General features: G+C 37.3%; 1 protein-coding gene across 4 annotated transcripts; it reads left to right on the plus strand.

The window, feature by feature from the left end:
• Nucleotides 1-4: 4 nt before the first annotated feature.
• On the plus strand, nucleotides 5-26303 carry LOC115451587 (transmembrane channel-like protein 6). Of its 4 annotated transcripts, none has more exons than XM_030179947.2 (15): nucleotides 5-147; nucleotides 3544-3666; nucleotides 5318-5510; nucleotides 6131-6278; nucleotides 7660-7908; nucleotides 8219-8364; nucleotides 8586-8736; nucleotides 9442-9680; nucleotides 10097-10211; nucleotides 11355-11464; nucleotides 11768-11960; nucleotides 12110-12204; nucleotides 12507-12662; nucleotides 13341-13474; nucleotides 24943-26303. In XM_030179947.2, the coding sequence occupies exons 2-15, from the start codon at nucleotides 3549-3551 to the stop codon at nucleotides 25206-25208; spliced, it is 2313 nt and encodes a 770-aa protein (XP_030035807.1). In that variant the 5' UTR covers nucleotides 5-147; nucleotides 3544-3548; the 3' UTR covers nucleotides 25209-26303. The 4 variants fall into 4 exon arrangements, with proteins under 4 accessions (XP_030035807.1, XP_030035815.1, XP_037293661.1 ...); XM_030179955.2 differs by having other exon boundaries at nucleotides 3547-3666; XM_037437764.1 differs by lacking the exon at nucleotides 24943-26303 and adding an exon at nucleotides 17800-18031.
• Nucleotides 26304-26316: the final 13 nt, after the last annotated feature.

Genomic DNA, 26316 nt, shown 5'->3' on the forward strand with positions numbered 1-26316 from the left:
TTTCCATTCACTCCATGTTCGGAAAAGCGGAGCTATGATTCAAAAGGATATCTTTTGATTGTGTTTGTGATTATTACTCTTTATGATAACATATTTTGTGTATTTATAATAAATTGAAAGATATTACAATTATATTGCACTAATCAGGTATGTTAATATGTGTTTTTTAAGGCTAGCCTTTTGATTGCAGGGAATGTTTATATTACGAAAATGTGACTCTAAAAACTTTTGTTTATAAAAAGTTAATAGTTATTTTTTTGCTGGCAGATAGTTTTTTTGCTTGAGTAGTGTCTTTTTTCGTTATTTTAAATTGACTTACAATATGTTTACACTGCAAATTTTAAGGAAGCCAGTTAAAATGGGAATCTAATTCTTTTTGCGATTTTTCCCCAATTAAGAACTTTATGAAAGTATTTATCTGATAATTCATCATTAATTATGTTTTTTTACTATGATTCATAAGGTATTGCTGGGTCTCTGCCTCCTTGAATTTTTTTTTTCTCCAATAAATGTGTCAGCATACACTTTTTCAATATAAAAAGCCTTCATTTATCAGTACTTGATTTATTCATCAAATTTAATTTTATTAAATTCGGCAGATTATTCATTTAGTTATAACAATAATTAAATTTTTTTTTCTTATAAAAAACATTAGTAGGAATATGAAACTAAGTATTATGTCCTGTGGCAGACCCTGGTTGATCAATCTTTGCAAGGATTTTACCTGATTGTTGAAGATCATGAATGTTTTTTCTTTGTGTCCCTTGGAAGTACAAGACCTCTAAGCATATGGTCCTGCATAGTTGTCCCATTCACCACCACTTAAGGTCACTTCTGCAAATATCTTAGGGGAAAAGTTCCACACCATCTACCCCTACTTCTGACCAGAAATCTAATTCAGTGTTGTGGGATTTATAATTTATGGTGATTTTTATATGACATTACCTGAATTTTTAATAATATAATATAAAACAAATAAGCAATTTCCTCAAACATTATCAGTGATATTGTAATAGGATGATAATGGGTTCCCCCATCATTGTCTAACTAATGTTATCAGTAAAATAGCATAGATTGTAGTCATATTATCTCAATCAGGATATTATATTTGTTATTCAAATGTTTATGAAAATACTTTAGGATGACCAATTTTCATAAAACTGTGATATTTATAATCAATAATCAAAGGATTAAACAAGATTTGTAAAATCCTTTTGTTGAGTAGAATTGTTAAGTGACTTTGTTTGGTAAAGCATAAATAACCCCTAATCTTTTAATATTATTTAATTGTTATTTTGGTAGATATATCATTTGTTTGTAAGTGATGGTTTATTAAACCTGCGTTTGCAGCATACAAAAATATTTCCTTGGATAAATAATAGTGTATAGCATTCATAAATAATGAACTTATTGATAAAAAGAATTTACAGAAATAGATTCTTCATTGCAGAGAGTAAACCCAAGTCTATTAGAATAATCAAGGGCAGTATGTTATATATAAGTTTTGGAGAAAACATACCACAAGTTTTATCTCTAATATAGATTGTATCTGATTTATTTTTAATTAATATACAGATGTTGTTAAGGAACTGATGTAATAAAGATAATACTGATAAAGGTTTTTGATTATTATAGTCATTTACATTTTTTTTTAAACTTTATGAAATATACTATGTAGTAAAAGAATTTCTGTAACTGTAATATTTATTTTCATATAATTGAACATAAAAGTAATTATGAAAATTATTAATCATAGACAATATAGCAGTTCATATGTTTTTTTAGGAAATAGATGAATTGTGTGCAAGATTTATTTATGCTACTGTTGTTTGCTTTGACACAATATAGATTTTCACATTTCTGACTCTTTGTTTTTGGTGCAGTGTCATAATAAGTAACTGAAATAAGTTTTATATATCAGGTTCTTTTTGTGTATCCGATTAAAACAGGTCGGCATAATTATGCCGACTGGTCAGGGGTAATCATCTCTTGTCAGTTGTTTATGTGGACCCTACACCACTTACCATCAGGTGCAGCGGGAGTGTCACTTTGTCATGCCAGTATAAAAATCCTTACATTATTTAACTTCAGAGCTATGTGCTATAATATATAATTTCAATTTTCTGTTAGAAAAAAAATATTTAGCTAATAGTGTTGTATACACCTGTAAAGGTTTGTCACCTAGAATAAGTGCCTAATATTGTGGATCTTTCATATGTATTTTAGTGTGATAAATCGTTGGTGTATCTATCTATACTATTATATAAAGCTGAAGAGTTTGTTTGTTTGTTTGTTTGAACGCGCTAATCTCAGGAACTACCGGTCCAAACTGAAAAATTCTTTTTGCGTTGGATAGCCCTTTGTTCGTGGAGTGCTATAGGCTATATATCATCACGCTATACCCAATAGGAGCGGAGCAGTAATCGCTAATCTCAGGCACTACCGGTCCGAACTGAAAAAATATTTTTGCGTTGGATAGCCCTTTGTTCGTGGAGTGCTATAGGCTATATATCATCACGCTATACCCAATAGGAGCGGAGCAGTAATGGCTAATCTCAGGAACTACCGGTCCAAACTGAAAAATTATTTTTGCGTTGGATAGCCCTTTGTTCGTGGAGTGCTATAGGCTATATATCATCACGCTATACCCAATAGGAGCGGAGCAGTAATGGCTAATCTCAGGCACTACCGGTCCAAACTGAAAAATTATTTTTGCGTTGGATAGCTCTTTGTTCGTGGAGTGCTATATGCTATATATCATCACGCTATACCCAATAGGAGCGGAGCAGTAATGGCTAATCTCTGGAACTACCGGTTCGAACTGAAAAATTCTTTTTGTGTTGAATAGCCCTTTGTTTTTGGAGTGCTCTAAGTTATATATCATCACGCTATGACCAATAGGAGCGGAGCAGTAATGGCTAATCTCAGGAACTACCAGTTTGAACTGAAAAAATCGTTTTGTGTTGGATAGCCCTTTATTTGTGGAGTGCTATAGGCTATATATCATCACGCTATGACCAATAGGAGCGGAGCAGTAATGGCTAATCTCAGGAACTACCAGTTTGAACTGAAAAAATCGTTTTGTGTTGGATAGCCCTTTATTTGGGGAGTGCTATAGGCTATATATCATCACGCTATGACCAATAGGAGCGGAGCAGTAATGAAACATGTTGCAAACACGGGGACAATTTATTAGTTTTGAGAGCTTCCGTTGCGTGCGCTGCGTAAACGGTTAAAGTTATGCAACAATAATGTATGACGGGATTTTTCCTCTTAAAAAGTTCTAAAAATATATTTTAAAACATAGTCCCCCGCTGCATCTGTCTGCCTGAACGTGTTAAACTCAAAAACTACCTAACGTATTAAGATGAAATTTGGTATGGAGACAGTTTGAGACCCTGGGAAGAACATAGGCTCCCGGGAAACCACTACTTTTATAACGGAAAACTTTAGCCTGAAAAACTTTATAACGCGGGCGGAGCCGCGGGCAAAAGCTAGTTATTAAATAAATGTGTGTGTCTATATTGTATGTATTTATTGCAGTAGTGATGGAGGATGATATAGAAGTGGACCCCCGGCCGGCGAGCGCGCGCCGCACGCTGATGCGGAACGGGGCGGCGCGGCAGGTGGCTGTCAACTTCATGCCTTCTAGGCAACTCACTTGCAGTACGTAAAGTTCATTTCTAGCTAGGACTCATTTCGTGGTAATGCCTCCTCCAAATAGTATTCAAAGGAAAATAATATTTAATTTATTTACACCAAGGCATGTTTTTTTTTTACATATATGGGAATGGTGTTATAGATTTACTTTATCATACTGCAGGTATTCTAAAGCTTTTACGACTGGCTAATTACCTAACATTAATCTTAAATTAATTGTGTTAAAATGGCTTTTGGGACCACAGCCCATACTATGCTGCAGCTAGACTGCTAGACAAGGAGATAACGGTAAATTTATTTATTAGTATTGCTTTTTGAATCTGTATAAATAAAAAAATTCAGTTACCTTCATAAACTTACGACGAACAGCATTTAAAAGGAAAACGAGTCCACAAACTGTCATTTCTCCTTTGTATGTGTAACATCATTTAATTAACTGTTTAATGAGGTGAGCTGTCGCGTGTGTAGTAAATTAAGTTTATCGGATGCCCTTATTTACGTTGTACAAATGTGTTTTTAGTGCTCGAATTTATATTTATTTATATATTCATGTAGTCTCGAGTCATTTAAAGTAAAGTGCTACCATATTCAAGTACAGGAACAAGAAAATGTAAATGAATAATATTCACCTTTCAATTAGTCTGAAAAAACATGTGAATCATGTTAGTTAATACCATGGGAGAAATGTTTTTCCGCGAAATTCGGTCTGGATAGGTACTACTGCTGTGTCTATTTCCACCGCTAAGCTGCAGTGTGGTGTTCCTGTTTGAAGGACATTGAAGTTGGTATATTTACTAGGCGTTATGAGACCTCAACATGTTTGGTCTCAGTATAACGAGGATAGCGCCACGCGGTGTTTTGTGATTAAAATTACTGGATGGTTTTGTTATTGAATTCTATGTTGATATATGTGTGTTTTCCCCTTCCTGAATATGGTACGGTACCTATAGTGTGGTGAATAGTTAGTGGTCCGTGATAATCGTTCATACGAATGTATTTTTTTGTGCAACATGTAAAAATTACAGAACAAAATAAATTCTAATGTGATATCAATGGCAGAGCAAATTACAGGTATTATTTCAATCTAAATTTTTATGTATTTTGTCTGATTCTTATTAAATTTTATGTTGAGGAAAAGCTGCCTAGATATTCTTCGTGATGACTACACTGAATACTATAGGGTAGTTCCCTAATTTGTAAAATAAAATGAAAAATAAATTGTTCTGGGAATTTAGCATCAAAACAGCTAGAAAAATAAAGCAATAATTAATACACGAAATATTTTGTGAGTAAAATTAGGGCGTGGTGGGGCTATCGCGCTGTCTCCTTCTCACACACTCAGCGTTGTAGCCAGTGACATTCGGTGACGTCACGCTATGCTATTACTGTTATTTGACAACTGCCCATTCCAACAAATTTCGAAGCTTTCTAACTTATTTATTATTGCGTGGGTTTTGATTTTTTTCCGTAAAATTTTGGTAAAATATATTTTTGATAAATGTATTTAAAAAAACAATTATCGACTACCCTATTCCTAATTTCACTACAAGAACAATCATTTAAAAAATAGATAAATAAAAAAAAAACTTGATATAAATATTACTGCAGAAAAAATATCAAAATGTTGACATTGACAATACGATTTTCCCCGCTACAGATACATTGCGCATACGCCGCAACAACTCGGAGCACAATGCGCTACTCGACGACGTGATGGACGCGGCGGCGGCGGGCTCCGGCGCTGGGGACAAGGTGGACGCGGCGGACCGGCAGGCGGACATCATCGTCAGGGAAATGGAGCAGCACCAGCGGCTCATGGAGGACTCGCCTGATGCTGAGGAGCTGAGGAGGTAAGTGTTCGACTCCGGCGCGAGGGACAAGGTAGACGCGATCACAATTTACAAATATACAAATCATTTATTCGCACACCATGACATAAACTAAATAAGGAAATAATAAAAACAAAACTAATATGACACGAGCCCGAGTACACATAAAAGAAATAACAGTGAAAAACTAAATAAAAAAAAAGAAAAATAAAAACAAGAATTGCAAAGTTATTAGTGTATTTCAAACGTCATGGTGTGTGTACGAAACAGTTCCCATTCAACATAAGCCGCGAGCTAACCGCGGCGCTGGTCTTCCATGGGTCCGACGTGTTGAAACTGCTCATGTATAGTCAGCCACAAAACTTTAAAACGCTTCTATGTATAACATCAATATAAATATATTTTTTTTTATCTAAAATAAGTCAGTCATTTAAAGTTAATTTTACTAAACAAAAAACGATTGTTGATAGGGACACAAAAGATTAAAGGCAATTTGAAAATGTTAATTTGTTGAGCTACTTCCATAGCCGATTGGTCATGCTGTGCAACAATCGAAATTATTTAGACAATATTGTATTTATCATCAAGCATTGTATACATTGTAGTGTCTAGAATATGAAACAGTAACTTGTACTCTTCAGGGAAGCCCTCAGAGAGCTGCCGGAAGGCCTGACGATGAAGAGGCACGTCCGCGCGAAGCTGTCCGCCTCGGTGAGCCTCCGATCCAAGAGACGACCGTTATCCTGTACCAAGCGGTTGAAGTACAGACTCAGTTTTGCTTGGAAACGGGTGAGTGTGTTGAGGATTTATAATGTAATTTTATACAGGGTCATTTTGACATTGCGTTACTAAATGAAAGCAAATACTCGTCTTCTTGAAAATAACACTTTTCAAACAGTTACACGAATCGTAAATGTAAAATAATAAAGTGTATGTTTCGAACAAAAATATTAATAAAAAGTAACTTTGATTTTATACGCTCTAATGCCACTCGTCGCATCGGCAACGTCATACTTTCAGTTCGAAATACACTTACACACACCATAATACTTTTCGCATTAAACTACAAAATAAAAAAAAAAAAAAAATTACCGGGATTTATGGCGAAAATATTTGTTATCATACATGATTTTTTTCATAATTTTAGCAAAGGTAAAGATGCAATGTAAATATGACTATAATCGTAATGGTAAGCTCGAATTCTATATAAATAGGTAGATTATAGATTACTGCTTTGTAACCTAAGGTAGTATGTATTGCCCTTCTATTATCATAATCATCAGATGAAGATCACTGCCGAAAATAGCCTCCTCTAAAGATTTCCAAAAAATAACCCTTTTATACTACTGCACCCTCAAATGATCACAAACATCACTATTTAGTATAATTAAATTATAATTGTTAAGTAATCACTAAATGCCATCATTTCGCGTCACTTGCGGAGGTGGGGGACAGACGTATCAAATAGCGTAGCCCCCCTACCCCCTAAAAATCCTCTCGACACACGATAGTGATGTTGTCTCTTAACAATTTGACAAATAAATATAAACCCCAGTCGAACCATTTGAGAAAAAAAACCTTTTATACCAATTTTATTAAGAAGCATGTATGTAGATAGGGCAAAGGGCGAAAGCGGCGATAGCCTAGTTGGGTGTGGAACGAACTGCCGAGACGAAAGTCCGCAGGTTCAAATCCCAAGGGCACACACCTCTGATTTTTCTAAATAATTATGTGTGTATTCTTTGTGAATTATTATCGCTTGCGTTAACGGTGAAGGAAAACATCGTGAGGAAACCTGGACATCTGAGAAGTTCTCTATAGGAATTTCGAAGGTGTGTGAAGTCTACCAATCCGCACTAGGCCAGCGTGGTGGACTAAGGCCTAATCCCTCACAGTAGTAGAGGAGGCCCGTGCTCAGCAGTGGGCAAGTATATAATACAGGGCTGATATTATTATTATGTAGATAGGTTGAAGCGACGTCGGGGTCACCAATGTAGAGGTTGTGGTGTTGTATGTAGTGTATGTAAATAACAACTCTAGCATATGTAAATTAAACTCAAGGATGACACTGAGTAAGTATGTATTTGTAATGTTCCAGAGTATGTTAGTACACGGTGGTAATAATGATTGTATATTTTTGTATACAATTCTTAACATATCTGTTGTCCAGACTAAAGACCGCCTCCGCGACATGATATTCTCGATCGAGCTGTGGTATGAAGCGATCAGGAACATCGAGGGTCACTTCGGTTCGGCGGTGGGGTCGTACTTCTACCTGGTGCGGTGGATGTTCGCTCTGAATGTGGCGCTGGCGACGATGCTGGTGGCGTTCGTGGTGGTACCACAGGCGCTACACGACAGGCACATGAATACCACGCTGTCTGATCATCGGGGGTTCTTGGACTTCATTGGTGGAACGGTGGGTAGAATAAAGTTACTGGTTAAGTCAGCATTTTCCAAGGATTGCCAGAATTATGCCGCACGTTCAAAATGTATAGTTTAAAAAGAATAACGATGCGTGATAAAGTTTTTCAACTTATAAATCCTGCTATATATTTTGCCAGGATAAAAAGTAAACTATACCCTTCCCAGAATCTGAAAGTATATATAAAACTTTATCAAAATCGGTTCAGTGGTTAACCCGTGAAAGGCTTATAGACAGACAAACGGATTTACATTCGTAAATATATTATTAGTAATAATACAACATATGAATTTATGTGTTAAAGGGTTGGTTGGAAGACTCGCTGTTGTTCTACGGGCACTACCACCACGACGACACCTCGCCGGGCCGGCTGCGGTACCACATGCCATTCGCTTACTTCTTCACCCTGCTCTGCGTGTACCTCGTCATGTTCGCCGTGCTTTGCTACAGGTAAATCAGATACAATTGAATAATTATATAAATTAACACTAAGCGCCTACTCGAAAAAAATAGCAACAATACCCAAATTATTTTTTACAAAACTATATTTGCATTATAATCTCATTTTCTCCCGTATCATACTTATCGCAAGCGGCGACAGAATCTTCGTTCCAAAAATATAGCTATGGGTCAATGTAAGGTTTCTAAGGTGTATTGTGTATGTGTTGCAGGACGGCGTATTCGTACCGTCGCAACTTCATCGAGACCGCTGGCGGACTGAGCCACGTGTTCGCGAGCAAGGTGTTCTGCGGCTGGGACTTCGGCATCGTGTCGCACCACGCCGCCGCGCTCACCGCCAACAGCATTTACAACGAGTTCAAGGTCGGGCTGGCTATTCGGCATCATCCCTGCGCACCCCGTTCGAGCGTTATTTTTATGTTACTACTGGACATAATAAGAATTAACATCTCATGTCTCAGGATGGCGAGCGCAGTGGAATACCAAACAATACTTTGTAATTCAAGGTGTCGGATGGTGATTCTGCTGTTTATGGTCATATAGCTTACCATCAGGCGAAAGGCAAGCTCGTCTCGACATTTAAAGCAATAAAAAAAAACGTTAACATTGGGTGTAGATAGAGATAATCGTTTAGTTTCGTCATTCACTCTTATGTGATGTTTCGTCGCTGACTTTTTGATTTTCAATGTGTAATATTTATTTGATATTTATGAGTGTCGAACAGGTTGGCACAATGTCGGTTGGAGAGGGATTACCCTCTTTCATCAGTCAATATACTACGTATCTGAACAAAACTGCCACCTTTAGATGCAGGGGGGTCACTATGTCTTACCTGTATAAAAAATGAGTACTGGGCCCTTATTCTGTACAATAGTGTAAACGCGTAATCATGCGGCCGTGTCATGTTATCTTCGAGAAATGTGCGTGGAATGGTATTCTGTAAGCCTAATTTCTATAGTCCTAAACATGATGCGTTGTGTTACGTGCTTATTACACACTGCTTCAATAACGTGCGGGATAGAGAATAAGCCCCCTGTAGACGAGAGACCATTACCATGGTTGTTCCAGGAGCTGCTGAGCGAGCAGTACAAGAAGAAGTCGTCGCGCGGGTGGTGCGCCCGCGCCGGCCGGCTGGCGCGCGACGCGCTGGTGTGGGCGGCGCTGCTGGCGCTGCTCGGCGCCGTGCTCTACGGCCTCTGGCTGCTGCTGGGGCTGACCACCACTATACACCACTACCACCTGCTGGTGTCCGCTGCCATCACCGCCGTGCTCACTGTCTGCCCGCTCGTATTTCATCTTGCTGCTAAGTGAGTTCACAAGATAATTTTTTAAATTATGTCAAGGCTATTTTGTTCTCACTATCAGGTTCAATGTACTTAAGGTATAGCTACATCAATATTGGTGATTTTTATTACACTAAAATTACTAAATTTCTTTTTATATCCGGTTTCAAACAAATCTACATATTTTTGTCAACTGGCAAAATAATTTTATTATTCATCTCTTGTCGATCGACATTCTATATCGAACCTACTCACTTACCATGAGGTGCAGTAGGATCAATTTTCCCTGTCCATATAAAAAATCCGCACTTTTCGTAAAGCCTCGCTATTGCTAGCACAAACAGATATTCAAAAAAACAACTATTGCTATTAATAATTGATCCGCCAAACGAGGCTTTAGAGTTTAGTGGAGATGTCAAGAGGTGTCGATATTCGTTCAGGCTGGAGTCGTACTCGTCCCGCACGGTGCTGTACGTGACGCTGGGCCGCACGTGGCTGCTGGACGCCGCCACGCTCGTGCTGCTGCTGGTGTACTGGGCGCGCTCCAACGAACAGGTAGCGCTTTCTGTCTCGCTCATTCTTTGCATTATCTTTATGGATAACTATATCTGTCTCGCTCGCTCTTTTTATATTATCTATCGAATTCTATGTGACTACTGTCGCCATAGCAAAAATGCTTTTCTGCAATCGTTAACGCTAACGTTATGTATGGAAATTACATGTCCTAGCAATAGACATGTTAGGTTATGTGACTCTTAAAAAAATATGTTCTTAAAAAGAGGTGTCATTGGGTTGCAGTGATTTCTATGTAAAAACAATTTTATTGTAATACACGATGTATTTTGCACTCGCCCGGATCGTTGCCGTATTTGTATTTATTTGGGATAGCGAACAAATCTACAATAAAATTTACACATGAATATTATTCAAATCTAAAAAAAAACATCTTCGAATAATGTTTGAAAACTTAATGCGTATAGCCGAATTAAAGATTTCAATTTGTACAAATACTTTTATGGTCGACTGTACGGCTCACAATGTTACCACAGGTTATGGTTTTTGAATAATCGTCGAGACGTTTGGAGGAGTTACATTCTGAGTTAACCGGTGTGGAAACATAATACTGAGGAGTATGGAAGATTGTCTTTGGTTGGTCATCATTATATTTGGTCCACATCATATTGTTAGGAGTACGCGGGGGTGACCATTCAATGAAAACACGGAGTTCCATAACTTGTTTATTGTACTCGACAGTTGTACATAGAGTGTCCTTAGTCTATCGCAACTGCCTCTTATATTCCACATAAAGGTAAACTACACCAGTACAGTCGCATACAACCGCTACAATACTCCCCCCCTTTTTTGGGGAAACACAAAAAAAACTATACTTTTTACCAGGTTCAGTGAAAGTAATACCAAACAATACTTTGTAATGCAAGGTGTTGGATGGTGGTTCTACTGTTTATGGGCGGTCGTATCGTTTACCATAAGGCGAACGGAAAGCTCGTCTCGTCATTCAAAACAATAAAAAAAAAATTACCATGTCAGCATAGAAAACGAGTCATGTGTTTTGAATAGTGTCACTTTGAATATAATTTATTTTGTTACTATATACAGCGTGTTCACAATAATGTAGAAAAATGTTTAGCACTTTTTTTTTGTTTATTTTTTTATGTTTTTATATTTTTGCACTCGCAGTGTTGGGAAACACGTTTCGGTCAGGAGGCCTACCGACTCGTGTTAATGGACGCGGTGATCTCCTTAGTTGTGTTGCCGATTGTTGAGTTTGTTAGAGCTTTGGTTTATAAGTAAGTGTTTTCTTATTTTTTTCCTTTTTTTTTGTTATATCTGTTGCTTGTTTTTCATTCTTATGGTTGAATGTAACCATTGTAATCCTTTGGTTTGATTATATTTTGTTCTTTTTTTTTATTACAATCAGCATACCCTTAAAAAAATTGAATATATCAAACTAAATAATTCGACGATTTTTTTCCTTAATTGATATTAGTTTATGTCCGTGTCTTCTGAGGTAGAACTGGGCATATAAATATACATAATAATAATAACTAACAACGAATGTTCGCACCACTCTACAAATAAAACCACCCCAGACTAAACCCGAACACGTCGCCGCCCGAGTTCAACATAGCCTACAACTCGCTGACGCTGATCTACAACCAGACGGTGGTGTGGTTCGGGATGGTGTTCGCGCCGCTGGTGGTGGTGGCGGTGGTGGTGAAGCTGCTGGTGCTGTTCTACGTGAAGCGCGAGTGCGCGATGAGGGCCTGCCAGCCCGCCAGGAAGGTAAGATTTTTTTGTAACTTTTTTACGGGTTAAGATTTTTTAGTTCGTACACAAAAATATATTTAAAATCACCCTGTATAATAAAACTGTATTATTTTTCGTTGCTGCCTACGCCTTAAGGTGTGATTTATATTTGGCTTGTGCGGCAGGTGTGGCGCGCTGCGCAGACGCAAACGGTGCTGTACATGCTCATCACCCTGTCTCTGTTCGTGGCCCTGTTTAGTCTCGGCACTACATTCTTAGGGTAAGTTCATCTGTGATATTATTTCTTTACTATTTCTTGTTTCTGGTAGTCGGCAGCCGTTTTTATGTATTTAAATATCGGTGGATAACGAAGAGGCCGGCAAAATTGATTCGACTCGCGATAGATAATCGTTTATCGTATTCTATCCGGATGCCACTAAGGTTTATAATTAGATGTATTTGATTGGTAAAATAATTGCTGAAATTTTTAAAATAAATTGACATAACGTTTTGAAAACAAGTTGGCTGCCTCTCATGAGAATATCATGCATACATATAAAAAAAGCACTATGATGTTTGCAGTTCAGAGTCTCGTTGCGGCGCGTTCTCGTCATACTCGTCGGTAGTGGGCGTGCTGACCGTGGGCGCGTTGCGGTTGCACGAGCGCGAGGCGGCGCGGCGCGTGCTCGCGTTCCTGCTGCGACCTGGCTTCATCGCCTTTCTGTTGCTCTTCCTCAGGTACCGTAAAAACACGCCTTGTCAACAGTAGGCAGAGGTGTCATACAATGTAGTAGGGTGACGCTATTGCCACTGGTTGTTATTGAAAAAAAACTATATTAAGACTTTAGCACAGGCATACGATTACGCCAATTAGGCGGTTTTAGATCTGTAATAGTTTTTACCCATAACAATTACAATCTCAAACTTTAGATCAATAGTAAAAATTAACCAATTTTTTGATTATGTTGTAAGTCATTTGATAAGTATGTCAAGATTTTCTGGGAGAGATTTGAGACTGTGTGTTTTGGCTTAATTTCGCCTGACAAATAGCTCAAGGCATTAACATTTATAGACTACTATTTGTCCCGGTTTTAATTTGATTTGAATTCCGACAAGCGACATCCGCGGAAGTAGAGCCGCAAACAGATACTAAGTGTAAAGCGAGATTTATTAGCAAGAAAACTTACGGAAGTCGAGTTCAGCGTGTAAGCAATCGTAGTGAGCTGACTTCTGCAAGTTTGAAGCTTGCAGGAGTGGTTGCCATTCCATATGTACGGATCGATTGAGATATTGCCGTCAGTGTAAACGCATTGATGGAAGTTGTTGCACAATATATCTCGGTAAAGGTTGGTAGTGAAACATTACATAAGAATAATAAGCGTGTGTGCGTGCGTGTGTGCGTGCGTGCGTGTGCAGCGTGTCGGTGTACTACGTGCGTGCGCGCGCGCGGGCGCAGGCGAGCGTGGTGCGCATCCTGCGCCGCATGCTGCTGCTGCAGGCCAAGGACAAGGACTTCCTGCTCGACGCCATCGCCAAGGTCTCCAACGGAGGTCAGTACTCTTAGTCTATGCTGTAAATTGCTGCCCGCGGACCTACTTTGCTACTAAAATAGTTTGGCGTTTGTCCATTATGCTGGCCTAGTGCGCGTTGGTATACTAATATATTTCAAATTCTGATAAAAAACATCCCAGATGCATACCTGCATCAGTGCATAGGTTTCCTCACGATGTTTTCATTCACCATTAAAACAAGCGATTATTCACATAGTTAATAAAGTTTGCAAGTTCAAGGCCCAAGGAACGTGTACTTGGATCTTGAAGTTGCAGACTTTCATTCTACCTTCTTTTATAATTTGTGGCCAAACAAATCGTCGGTGATAGTACAAAACTGCCTAACTAGCACTGGAATAAATTAAAATTAAAAACACAAAGTAATCATCGACACATTCAGTTTAAACTCTCTCGGGAATTTTTACTAGATATAAGTACAAATGGTAGTTGTGCAGTATTGTTCTATACCTAACGAAATGGATCATCTGTCAGAAGTTCAATCTTATTCATAAAGCATATGTTATAGTGCAACGTTCGCGTAAACATTAGAAATCATCATGACATATTACATTATCATATTGGGAGACATGCAAAGGAATTTAATTGATCGGAAGTGTCATTAATCCTTAAGGTATTTTACTGTCCTATTTTATAATATTTATTCTATACGTAATGGCAAATAATAGGAAAAAGAAGCTTTTTTATGAAACCAACAATAAAATTAGTTTATACTTGTGCAAGAATGTGCGCGTAGTGGGGTAATCGTTTCATCCCTTTCTCACGCATATTGTAATGCCCTATGACGTCACAGCGTCGTTTTTAATAAACTTAAATCAAAATGACTGTGAACTAATCATTATGTTGTATCCAGAAACATCTGTGTTTGTTTATTGTGAGTTGCTTGAACAGAGTATTCTAGTTGAAAAACGTTTCGCGGAGTTCATAAAACTTCTTATTGTGTAAGGTAAAAGCTATTTTAACATAACAGGAATTGTAGCTGCAGGCGTATCAGGGGTGGTTGCATTAAAAAAATATATATTTTTTTTTTATTTAAGAAATACAGCCTGTCTTTCTGTACATGTGTGAAAATCAAAAAATCGTATTTTGAAAGTTTTATAAACACTTTGCCTTATACTATATCGTCGGCTAAGAGTGCTGAACTGCTAACTCCATTTTTACCGAAAATGAGATTTTGATACCATCAGATAGAGCGAGCAAAACTCTACAAAATCGTAAAACATACCAAGTGCCTCTAACATACGACAATGTCACTTTTTGAGCCTCAATAATATCTGACAACTCCTTGGATGTGAAATTAACTCGCGTAAAACTTGCTAACTCCCTCATTTGGCGCCATTTTGTGGGCAAATGTGCAGCTCAAATTCCCGCGGCATGGCACCATAACTCCTATATGAAGAAGAACTACAATTTTACTTCGTGTGTGATATTATTGAACAATGGTGATTCTTGCTTTTTAATTGTTCTATGTTTATTTTGTCTTTTGAATTGTCTTAATACATACAAGCTTAAAATTTGGCATCCTCTTGCTTGGCTTGGGAGTAAGCCCATTTTATTTCTTAGAAATAAGTCTTGTTAAAGGAGTTAGACATAATTATTTTTTGCAATTCAATAACTTTCTATGCTTTAATAACACTTGTGTACATGTTTTAACTCAAAAAACATAAGTAATACTTATGTTATTTATATCATGAATTATATATAGTTGGTATCCACGGTTAAGAGACAAAATTTGCGTGGCCAAGTAATACAGTAAAAGGTTGCCGAGTCATACTGCGATGTAAATATATAAACATTAAATTTACAAATAAATCAGCAAATTTTGGGTATTTTATATCGCTATATCCAGCGATAAACATTGCACATTGATTGATTGTTGGTGAAATCTTTGGGAAAATATTTCTGTAGCCAGTGATAGTTCTCTTTATTTTAATCAAAATAAAAGACCCCAACTTTCAAAAGTATGATGGCATCCATAAAAAACGAGGGAATCCTTTACGAAGTCAGTCACTCGAAATTTTCTATAATATTTATACATATTTTGTAACCTAAGCCGGCAGATTAAAAAAAATAAGGATTAAAATGTAAATAATTATCGTAAAAAGCAACAAGAACTAGTGGCAAATGCCACTGGAAATGTACTGAGAACTTTGAAAAATATATTAAACGAATTCGGTACTGAAACACAGTGATTAACAGTGTTTTCAGTGGACAAGTTACTTGCTGAACACGGGCACACTATGTTGTGACTGCCACCGTATCAACCGGATTTTAATCCAAATTAAAATATGTGGTCTCGACTGAAGGGCTATGTAGCCGCTAGAAACGAGGATATGAATTAGATTACAGTAAAAACGAAATTCATTGAAAAGTAAATATTACCGGGGCTGAAGAATGGAAATAGGTTTGCGATCATGCAATCAAATATGAGAATAAATATCTAAGAATTTAACACGACGTAGACGATTACACTGATAAACTAGTAAATAATATGGCCGATAGTGACAGTGACATGGAACTCTTTGAGAGCAAAGATATTTAATTCGTGAGACAGGGGGATGGCATATCTCCAAAACTGTTCAAAAGTGTACTGTAGGATTTGTTCATAACTCTGGTGATTACATCTCGCACTTGCAATTCGCAGACGACATAGTGATAATGGCAGAAACACTGGAAGAGCTGCAACAGATGCTGTGTTCAGCATAGCATCAGCCTCACAGCGAATAAGTCTAACAATGAATCTTGATAAGACAAAAGTTATGATCAAGGACCGTTTTATCGTTGTCAATGGCCACCTTCTCAAAGTTGTTTCCGAATAATTTTACCATCGGCAGATTTTGCAATTAGGAACAAACAGTTTTGAGAAGGAGGTTAAAAGGAGATTCCAGCTGGGCTGAGCCGCATTTGGTAAATTACGTCGGGTTTTCTCGTGGTTTCTACCGCAATGTCTGAAAATTAAGGTTTTCACCCAATGCGTCCTACCTGTCATAACCTACGGTGCCGAAACGTTAATGTTGCTTGGAGTTTCTCTGAAGGATAAACTTCATAACGGAGTCATCCGTCAGAGAACCAATGTCACCGACATAGCAGACAAGATTAGCAAACTAAAGTAGCAGTGGGCAGGGCATATCTGTCGAAGAACCGATAACTGATGGAGTAAACGAGTTCTTGAGTGGAGACCACGACTCGGCAAACGTATTTGTAGGACGCCTTCAAGCAAGGTGGAGTGACGATCTACAAAAGGTCGCTGACAAGAACTGGATGCGAAAGCCCGAAGACAGGGTAAAATGGCGCATATTTGGGGAGGCCTATGTATATCAAGGTATAAGCTGATGATGAGAATTTTGAGAATTTAGATGATTAAAAGTTTTCATTTAAATGTTATTTTAGCAATTATATGTATAATGATTAGTGTTTAATATGTACGCTACATGACCAGCTACAACGACTTGCAGGTGATAAAGTAGACGTTACCAACAATTTTTTGACTTTTATGAAAGTTTTATTTCACTGCTAATCATAATGATTGAATAGGTACTAATAGTAATATGCATGTGTTAAATATATTTTTTTTATAAACGCATTCTACTTAAAATTGAAGATTATTTATTTAATGTGATAAAATGCTAACTCCAATTTAATAGCAATATAAATCTAATTTTCTAAAACGAAAAATGGCTAACTCCATTTTTCTGTAATAATTCTAAATCATTTGATAGTTAATAGTTGTTTTGTGCAAATATATAAAACTTAAAGAAATATCTACCAACGGGATCTTCATTCTTTAGATGTTGTAAGAAATAAAATAATAATTCAGTTTTTTTTATCCTGTTACTAATTGTCTATTATGGAGTTAGCAGCTCAGCACTCTTAGCCGACGATATGCGGGTTAATACTGCGGAGATCTAACCTTCACATATGGACGGTATGCCTATAATAAATGCCTATATACACTGGTTGTAGGTTTCTCATATGAGAGAGTCCGCCTGGGTAGTTACCGCCTCAATGTCTATTTCTGCCGCCAAACATCAATGGGTAGTCACTGTTGTGTTCCGGTTTGAAGGACAATGTAGCCAGTGTAACTACTGGACATAATGAGACTTATCATCTCAAGTCTCAGGATGGCGAGTCCATTGAAATACCAAATAATTGTAATTCAAGGTGTTGGATGGTGTTTCTACTGTTTATGGGTCGTATCTCTTACCACCAGGAGAACGGCTAGCTCGTCTCGTCATTCAAAGCAATAAAAAAAATACAATATTAAGCCGATATTTATTGTGACAACTCAATAGGTTTGCATGTAACAGCTTTGCTGTGTCGGGCGCAGACTCGCCGGGTCCTTCTCGCATACGAAGGGCACCACGTAGCTGCACGTCTCATCGTCGAACTGACGCGAACCCCCGCGGAATATGCTTCCACAGTGCTGACCTTCGCCGTTGCGTATGTAGTTATCCGGCTGCCCGGGGCCCCAGTCTTCGTACCCGGCTTCGACGAGAGTTTGGCCTGTAAATGAAACCATTTTAACAATCGGGCTGTTTAAAAATATAGCGTAATTGATTTTAATATGTCGAAGACTTTAATCTATACTATTATATAAAGCTGAAGTGTTTGTTTGTTTGAACGCGCTAATCTCAGGAACTACCAGATCAAATTGAAATTTTTTTTTTAGTTTTGGATAGCCCATTCATCGTGAAAGGCTATAGGCTATATATCATCACGCTATGACCAATGGGAGCGGAGCAGTAATGAAACATTTTGCAAAAACGGGTAAAAATGATTAGTTTTTAGAGCTTCCGTTGCGTGCGCTGCGTAAACGGTAGTTATGCAACAATTACGTAAGACTGAGTTGTTCCTCTTAAAATAATCAAAAACTTCTGTCTGCTTGACGAAACGCAATAAACTTAAAAACTACCAAACGGATTTCGATAAAATTTGATATGGAGATAGTTTATTACTCATCCTATCCCGGGAAAATATAAAGCGGGATTTTTATAATATTTAATATATAGATTTTAAAGTAATTTTGTTAGACTATCTGGAATTGTTGACTTCTGCCACAGCATGTGCTGGCATAGCCTTACTACTCCTCGCTATGTACTTTGTACATAACGAATAAGTTTCCAATTAGTTGGTTCTTGTTAAATATTTCCAACGATTTTTATGTGGTTTTTATTACGCGTAAAAATTCATACATTAGTATTTACAAATATAAGGAATTTCATTTTATCGTTTGTTTCAAGTTCCCAGGATCTGTGAAATATATTCACATTCCCAGAATTCAATCACGTTTTTAGAACTACATTTATGTTCATTATATTATCATGTTTACTCACCTTGGATCGTTCTCCACACTCCCTTTTCATTCCAATCGTGAAAGCCAAGAGTTGTTCCTGCTTTATTTCCTCCGAAGATTGCTTCGTTGGGGACGCTGGCGATGAGTTCTCTGATGACTTGCGCCTCCGCGGCGCTGTTGATGATGGCGAGGTGGCCGCCCTCCGCCGCGCACGTCAGGTAAGCTCCCGCCCACGGCTGCGAGTAGCGGTGGTACTTGTAGCAGTGCCCGGTTCTGTTGTCAAGTCGATAACCTACAAATTTTTCATCTTTAAATACTTGTTTTTTTATTAGGGCATATAATATTATGAAAGTATGTTCGTGAACTAACGATGTGTAGTCACGGTTAAAAAGAAAAGATACAATTATTTCATATCCATTTTCAGACTTACATTTGCAACCTTATAGTAAGGAATATAAATTCAGAGATATAAAACACTATATAATATTAAGAAGTCCATGATTTTGTTAAATTTATTGTAAAATGCATAAAGTCTGTCATGTTTGCACCTGTGTCGATGGTGCCGCACTCGGTGATGACGAGCTCTTCGGTCTTCTTCTTGTAGCAGATGTAGGGCAGTGCGTCGGTGCAGCTGCCCGCGACCAGTCCCACCTGAGGCAACACCCGCATGCAGCTTGAAGCGCCGCTGTAGCCCTCAGGGAACATATTTTTATACTTTCCAACTGGCATCGAATACAAAGGCACTCCTGAGGAGGTGAAAATGCTTGGTTAATCAACTCGCCAGTTGTGGGAAGTTCAGAAGCTCTCGTGAAGAGAAAGGTGTCGAAGACAATGTCGGGCCAATACTACACTACCGTTTTATCACCGGAGCTGCACCATGAACGTGAACATGAATTGTAACAAGTTAGCTGCAACTAGCAGAAAATCCCTTGGGTTAATTGGGCATAATAATAATAATATCAGCCCTGTATTATATACTTGCCCACTGCTGAGCACGGGCTTCCTCTACTACTGAGGGGGAATAGGCCTTAGTCCACCACGCTGGCCTAGTGCGGATTGGTAGACTTCACACACCCTCGAAATTCCTAAACTGCTCAGGTATGCAGATTTCTTCACGATATTTTCCTTCACCGTTAAAGCAAGCGATAATTCACAAAGAATACACACATAATTTTTTAGAAAAGTCAGAGGTGTGTGCCCTTGGGATTTGAACATGCGGACATTCGTCTCGGCAGTCCGTTCCACAACCAACCAACTAACTTCTTTTTTTTTGTTAATTTGGGCATGCCTTCAATAAATGTACAATATCCAGAAATCGAACTTAGAACCAAATGTTTACAAATCAAACATGTACAATCACTTGACAAACGTATAAAATGTCAATGATTTAGAGGTAGTAAGTGTTTTTATTAATTTCAACTCCAATATTACTAAGACCGCACCTTCCACGCTGGTGTACTCGGTGGGTGTTATAGTATTGTGCACGCCGGTGTACACCCCGGAGGAGAATACGTGTTTGTGTCCGCTGATAATGCTGTGAATCACATCGCTCACGTCCACGTTAATTGGTGACGCTAAAACTGCGCCTGGAATGTGATAGAACTTATCTTAGAGACAACTATGTATAACAGAACTATTATATCTGTAAATATAAAATCAGCCCTGTATTATATACTGTTCCACTCCTCTACTACTGAGAGGGATTACACCTTAGTCCACCACGCTGATGTAGTGGGGATTGGTAGACTTTACACACCCTCAAAATTCCTATAGAGACCTTCTCAGGTATGCAGGTTTCGTCACGCTGTTTTCCTTCACTATTAAAGCAAGCGATAAATCACAAAGAATACACACATCATTTTAGGAAAGCCAGAGGTGTGTGCCCTTGAGATTTGACCCGCACGCATTCTTCTTGGCAGTCCATTTCACAACCAACTAGGATATCGACCCTCTCTAGGTACTATATCTAGTCTCTATAAAATTAATGAAAGTGCCAAGAGGCGTAGTATAATATGGACATTTTATTATGCAAATAATTGACAAAAGTAGCAAGTCGCTCACCTAGCGGTGGGTGACACGACTGCACATTAATTGTAGCAACACCACCCGAACTTTGAATTACGAAGCAATAGATGACATTGGTTATTAAGTCACATAATTCTGTGGACAATTCTGCAAACCACATCGCTTGCACATTGACGTTTGATGAGAGAAATGTTACAATTTAGTTATTTACCATGCCGAACTCTCGCATACGAGATACGTGTACGTTTGACAAGGATATGACTCCTAGCAGCGTGCTGGTAATCACTGCACAATGGTGCAGTAATTACCAGCACCGTCAACCATTAACGGCTGCATATTATACCTTCCAAATTGCACCGAAGTCGCGCGTCTTGCCACCTAGCGGGAACTTTTTGAAACTTGAACCATCCATTAGCCGCTGAATGAAACTCGTAGTCTGACCGAAAATGACTGCCTCCTAAAACAGAACTTATAACTGTGGTAATTATGAAATTACATTAACATCTTTCTACTTTGGTGCGTGCAGATTATGTAAATTTTGCTCTAAATTCCTTACGGAGTTTTGTAGTACTAACGTGTGCAAAGTTAAAGTTTCTAATATTCACAATAAATATATTATTTCCATGCATATGACCTTGTCGAATCTTGACCATTTTTATGGTAAATGACGATACGTAGTGTCCTGGATAGTATAATTGTTACACATTTTCAATGTTGTACTATTCACATTTAAGATACACTTATAGTGATTATAAATTGTTATTGTTTTTTCCCAATTTTTTACAGTTAACACAAACTTAAGGATTTCCATGAATGTTTAATGTTTTAGTAAATTTAATATACAAATAGCATTTATAGCGTTTTTAGTTCGTCTTATGTTTTTATTTGCAACTATTAATATCTAATTGGAAGATTGTGAAGGCGAGCGTTAGTAAAAATTATAATAACGCTAAAAACTTTATTCTCTATAGATTATTTTAAGCGATTCACCTTTCTCGGTGGTATTTTCACATTTCCGGGATTCCCCGGAATCCGGGGACATTGAAAAACTTCACAGGATACTAATTTCTGTGTAAATAATTTTTTCCCCAAATTGATAATTTAGCAATAGTTAAAATATTTAGTGATTATTATGACAAACTATTGAACGATATATTGCAGTGTTATATGTGGAGATATACCTTAATATGTTTACATATTTGACTCAAAATAAATGCAATAAACACATACCTACTACCAGGAAAGTGCCAAAAGCTAGCAGAAGTCCGTGAAACTCCATTGTGGGCAGCTCACTGTACCACTCCTGCGGTGGGACTTGTTTATATAAGAATCCGAAGGCATGTATTTTTTTGGCATGTTGTCTTTTTTTTAATTTTTGATTGTTCCTTCATTAGTTCGTATCCGTTATCGTGGGGCATCGTCGGTTTATATATTTTTTAAATATTTAAATGATGTAATAAATAATTGCTCATCTAATGATAGGCGCCAAAACCACAATAATAATAGCAATTCCACCCAGAACTGAAATTTTCCCGCCATGCACTGCAACCCTTGTAAACTTTAAGAACGAAGTTGGCCGGTTCTTATAAATAATGGTAGCCGCTACCGTTCAACTGAAAATGGACCAATCAGAATTAAATGTTTAAAATGCTTACAGCTAATAATTTATTTCGATTGGTCTGTTCTTACTAGAAACGTGTAGTTTGCGTTTGGTTCAGTTTATTCGAATCATCCGTCAATTGATAGAATTAGAGACGAGACGTTTGTATTTGGAGACAGTGCTCGATTTGAATGACCGTATTTGCCCCCAACTGTTCTGTATTCTGAGCGCATGGACGATCCGTTTAGATACCATACGTGATACGATTTACATACAATACGTCCATTCATACGTCCAAAATGTTTGACGGAGGCGGAACTAGTGGATAAATAGTTTTTCCTTCGATGTAATAGGAGTCTAGCTTATAGCCATATCGGAAGTTCTAAACTCGTACAATTCTTGTGTTTTTTAAGAAAAATATAAAATATACTCACGGTATGCAGCCCTTGCTGTTGTAGATAGGGTTGCCACCCGTACTTTATAATAAAGTATTGTACGTTATTTCGGGTAATTTTACTCTATACTTTATAAGAACAATAAAGTACGCAAAAATACTTTATTTACCATGATATGATTCCTCTAGGGTTGTTCGTAAGAATTTTTGCGTAAAACAGCTGTAATTAATAATACAAAAAGGGCAGCAAGTATTTGATAAGCCTGATGGTATATTTTTTTAAATTGTATGCATTAAATTCAATTTTATTGTCGATTCCTTCTACGTCAGCATTCACTGAGAAATTTTAAATTTTGTGATGTAGAATATTAAATTACGAGACGAAAAAAAATCATATTTAAATTTGTAATATTTATTTTATTTGTTAAAAGTCCCCAAATATAATATATATTTATAAGCAAAATAATAAAGAAGAAATCATTTGTACTTTATTTTGACACCATGTACTTTTTTTTCTACATTCAATTTACCGATGTACTTTATTTGTTAAAAAAAAAAGGTGGCAACCCTAGTTGTAGACTATTGAGCTCTTGTTTATAGAAGTCGTTTTGTGTACATCTAACTTGTTCTAATAAAAAAGTAGGTTTGTAATGGCCGCGTTAATCGTCTCCTCACGCTCAGACAATATCACTGCCTATGTGAATATTCATAGGCATCTGTATAATAAAACTGAAATAATTTTGGTATCATGTACCTCGACAAGTTTGATAAAATATCAAATACAGTTTTAGTAATTCTAAATACCTATATAATCGGTCCAATAGCTTAAAACAATATTGACTATAATATAGTTTCATTCACAATATTCTGTTATAGATAAACAATAAAAGTTTATTTTAATTGAAAAAAAAAACTTAATTTCGAAATTATATTTCCAAACGTTACTTACTGTCAAAACAAGTGCAAGCCGCCATTCTTAATTCGTTGCTTTATTGTAATGTATACTCGGTAAGGGTTAATGACATGCATATATTGAAAGTTCTTATTGTATAACCAAGTATTGCTCGTGACTTCGCTCACATACAAAGCCTTTCCTCACAAAGGCCCCTAAATCATTATACCCATCTATAGCGTCATCTGTACGATGCCAACGCCGTTTATCTGAAAGTCATATAACAAAATATGTCTAACGCGACCAAAATTACCGGGACAAATTCTATCCTATATATTAATCCCGGACATGGTCTGTCAGTGTGCAAAATTTAATCCAAATTTGTATAGTCTTTTGTGTGGGCTTTTTTTAAAGCTTTGAATGACGAGACAAGCTTGCCGTTCGCCTGATGGTAAGTGATACGACCGCCCATAAACAGTAGAAACACCATCCAACAACTTGAATTACAAAGTATTGTTTGGTACTCCACTGCGCTCGCCATCTTGAGACATGAGATGTTAAGTCTTATTATATCCAATAGTCACACTGGCTACAATGTCCTTCAAACCGGAAAACCACAGTGACTACACACTGCTGCTTGGCGGCAGAAATGGACATTGCGGTAGTAGCTACCCAGGCAGACTCTTCCATATGAGAAACCTACCACCAGTGTAGTTACTACACTACCACTAGTTACTTCTGACAAACATTCAAACATTTTTAATAATATGGTTTGTCTGATGATAGTTACTTATCAGATGACCTATACTATACAGTTTCGCTTGACCATAAAAATAAATAAATTCAATAACAGAATGTTCATATATTGTAGGATGTCTATAAACAAGCAACAAAAGTAAGAAGAGCAAGATCTTTTCCAAACAAATTTTAGTGCATATTACTTTCTCAAATTTCTCACCTTGCAAGTGAATCTGATGTCTAAAACAGATGATTATGATACAATATTCACGTAGAGTAACAGCACGTATTGTAAATAAACAGACAGATATATACACTTTTTAGGAACCTGTAATGAATAATTAAATTGCTACAGATATATAGAAAAAAAAATATTGTTTGTGGTTGTTACCATGTCGAAGGACACCATCGACAATAACACTATACTTTCTATAAGTTTTTGCGCTATGCGATGCCAATGTAAAAAATATGATGGGTGTAAATTTTTTTGTTAAAAAAATCATTCCAGAATGGTTGTACAGTCCGAAGGCGGCTCACGAAGAGGGCCCCGACAGTCACACGTGGAAGTACCTGCGTGAGGTGCGCAAGCCTTCCAACTCGGGCTTCCACCTGGAGGGGCCGCGCGCCAACCACTCGCTGCTCGAGGGCCGCCCGCGCTCCTACGCGAAGGACAGCCGCCCCACCTCCCGGTACAAGGAGGGGACCGCTCGCGACGACGGGGACACCGACAGCTCCTTCAGTTGGCAGGGTTCAGCTCATGGAGTTAACCAATGAATTTATATCCACGAAGATTTTTCTAATGCATTTATACTCTTAGTTAAATTACTTCCTGCTTTTTATACGTGAACCAGGAAAGTCAGATTCTCGGTTACCGGGAATAATTATTTTTTATATATAAACGTTGTCAATTGTAATTTAGATAGTGTTTGAGGTGTGATAGGCACTATTCTGTATAAATAAAATGAACCTAACCAAAGAGGCCTTTAATGGTAACATCATGAGATAATTGAATGGTAATGTATAGCAGTGGCGGAGGGTAGCATTTTCCAAAAAGGAAACCGACACAACATAAACGTACTACTAATATGCATAAATGCGATTTGCAAATCGTTTAATCGAATTAATGGAATGTTTGTCTAAATTCAGCTCAATATCCTATGGTGCTAAATACAAATAAGGATACTGTAGAACAGAAAATGCAAGTGGATATAATATGTGTTTGGATTTAGACGTATGATAATAAGAATACATAAAAATAATGGAATTCTGTTGTTGTATTAGTGACGAATCTGCTACAAGCAGGAAGCCCACTGGCTAAGTAATTATTATGTTAACGCCTTGTAATATATTATTCAAAAGGAATTATTATTGTAACTGTTTTTATAGGCTAATGTGTATGTGTATTTGCAGAGCTTTATTGTGGGGGGCACGCAGTACCCTCAAAGTAAATTTCGAAACTATTGAAAAAATTGCCATTCAAAATACAGGAAGGCGTATAAAAAAATTATTGATCCACAACTATCGCGAATTAGCGTGCCCACAAAAAATAAGTGACAAAGGTCTGTCTATATGTATGCTGAACTTTATGCGTTTATTGTATTGATTGAAGAATACGCTAAAACGCTTAGCGTAGTGTCTCGCTCATTGCGTAGATACTTTTTTTTTCTGGTGCATCCAGTAAGGCACTGTGAGATAATTCTCGCGGCCGCTGAAAGACGTAGCGTCTTGCTGATCCTCATTGTTTATAACTGTATTACACTTTAAGATCTAGTATAATGCTAATATAAAAATATTTGCGTATACATCACTGTCAATTATTTATATAAATGTGTATACGTTATACTTTACCAATAAACGTTTTAATCAGTATTATGTATTTTTT

This window comes from Manduca sexta, chromosome 12, assembly GCF_014839805.1.
Source record: "Manduca sexta isolate Smith_Timp_Sample1 chromosome 12, JHU_Msex_v1.0, whole genome shotgun sequence".
NCBI lineage: Eukaryota > Metazoa > Arthropoda > Insecta > Lepidoptera > Sphingidae > Manduca > Manduca sexta.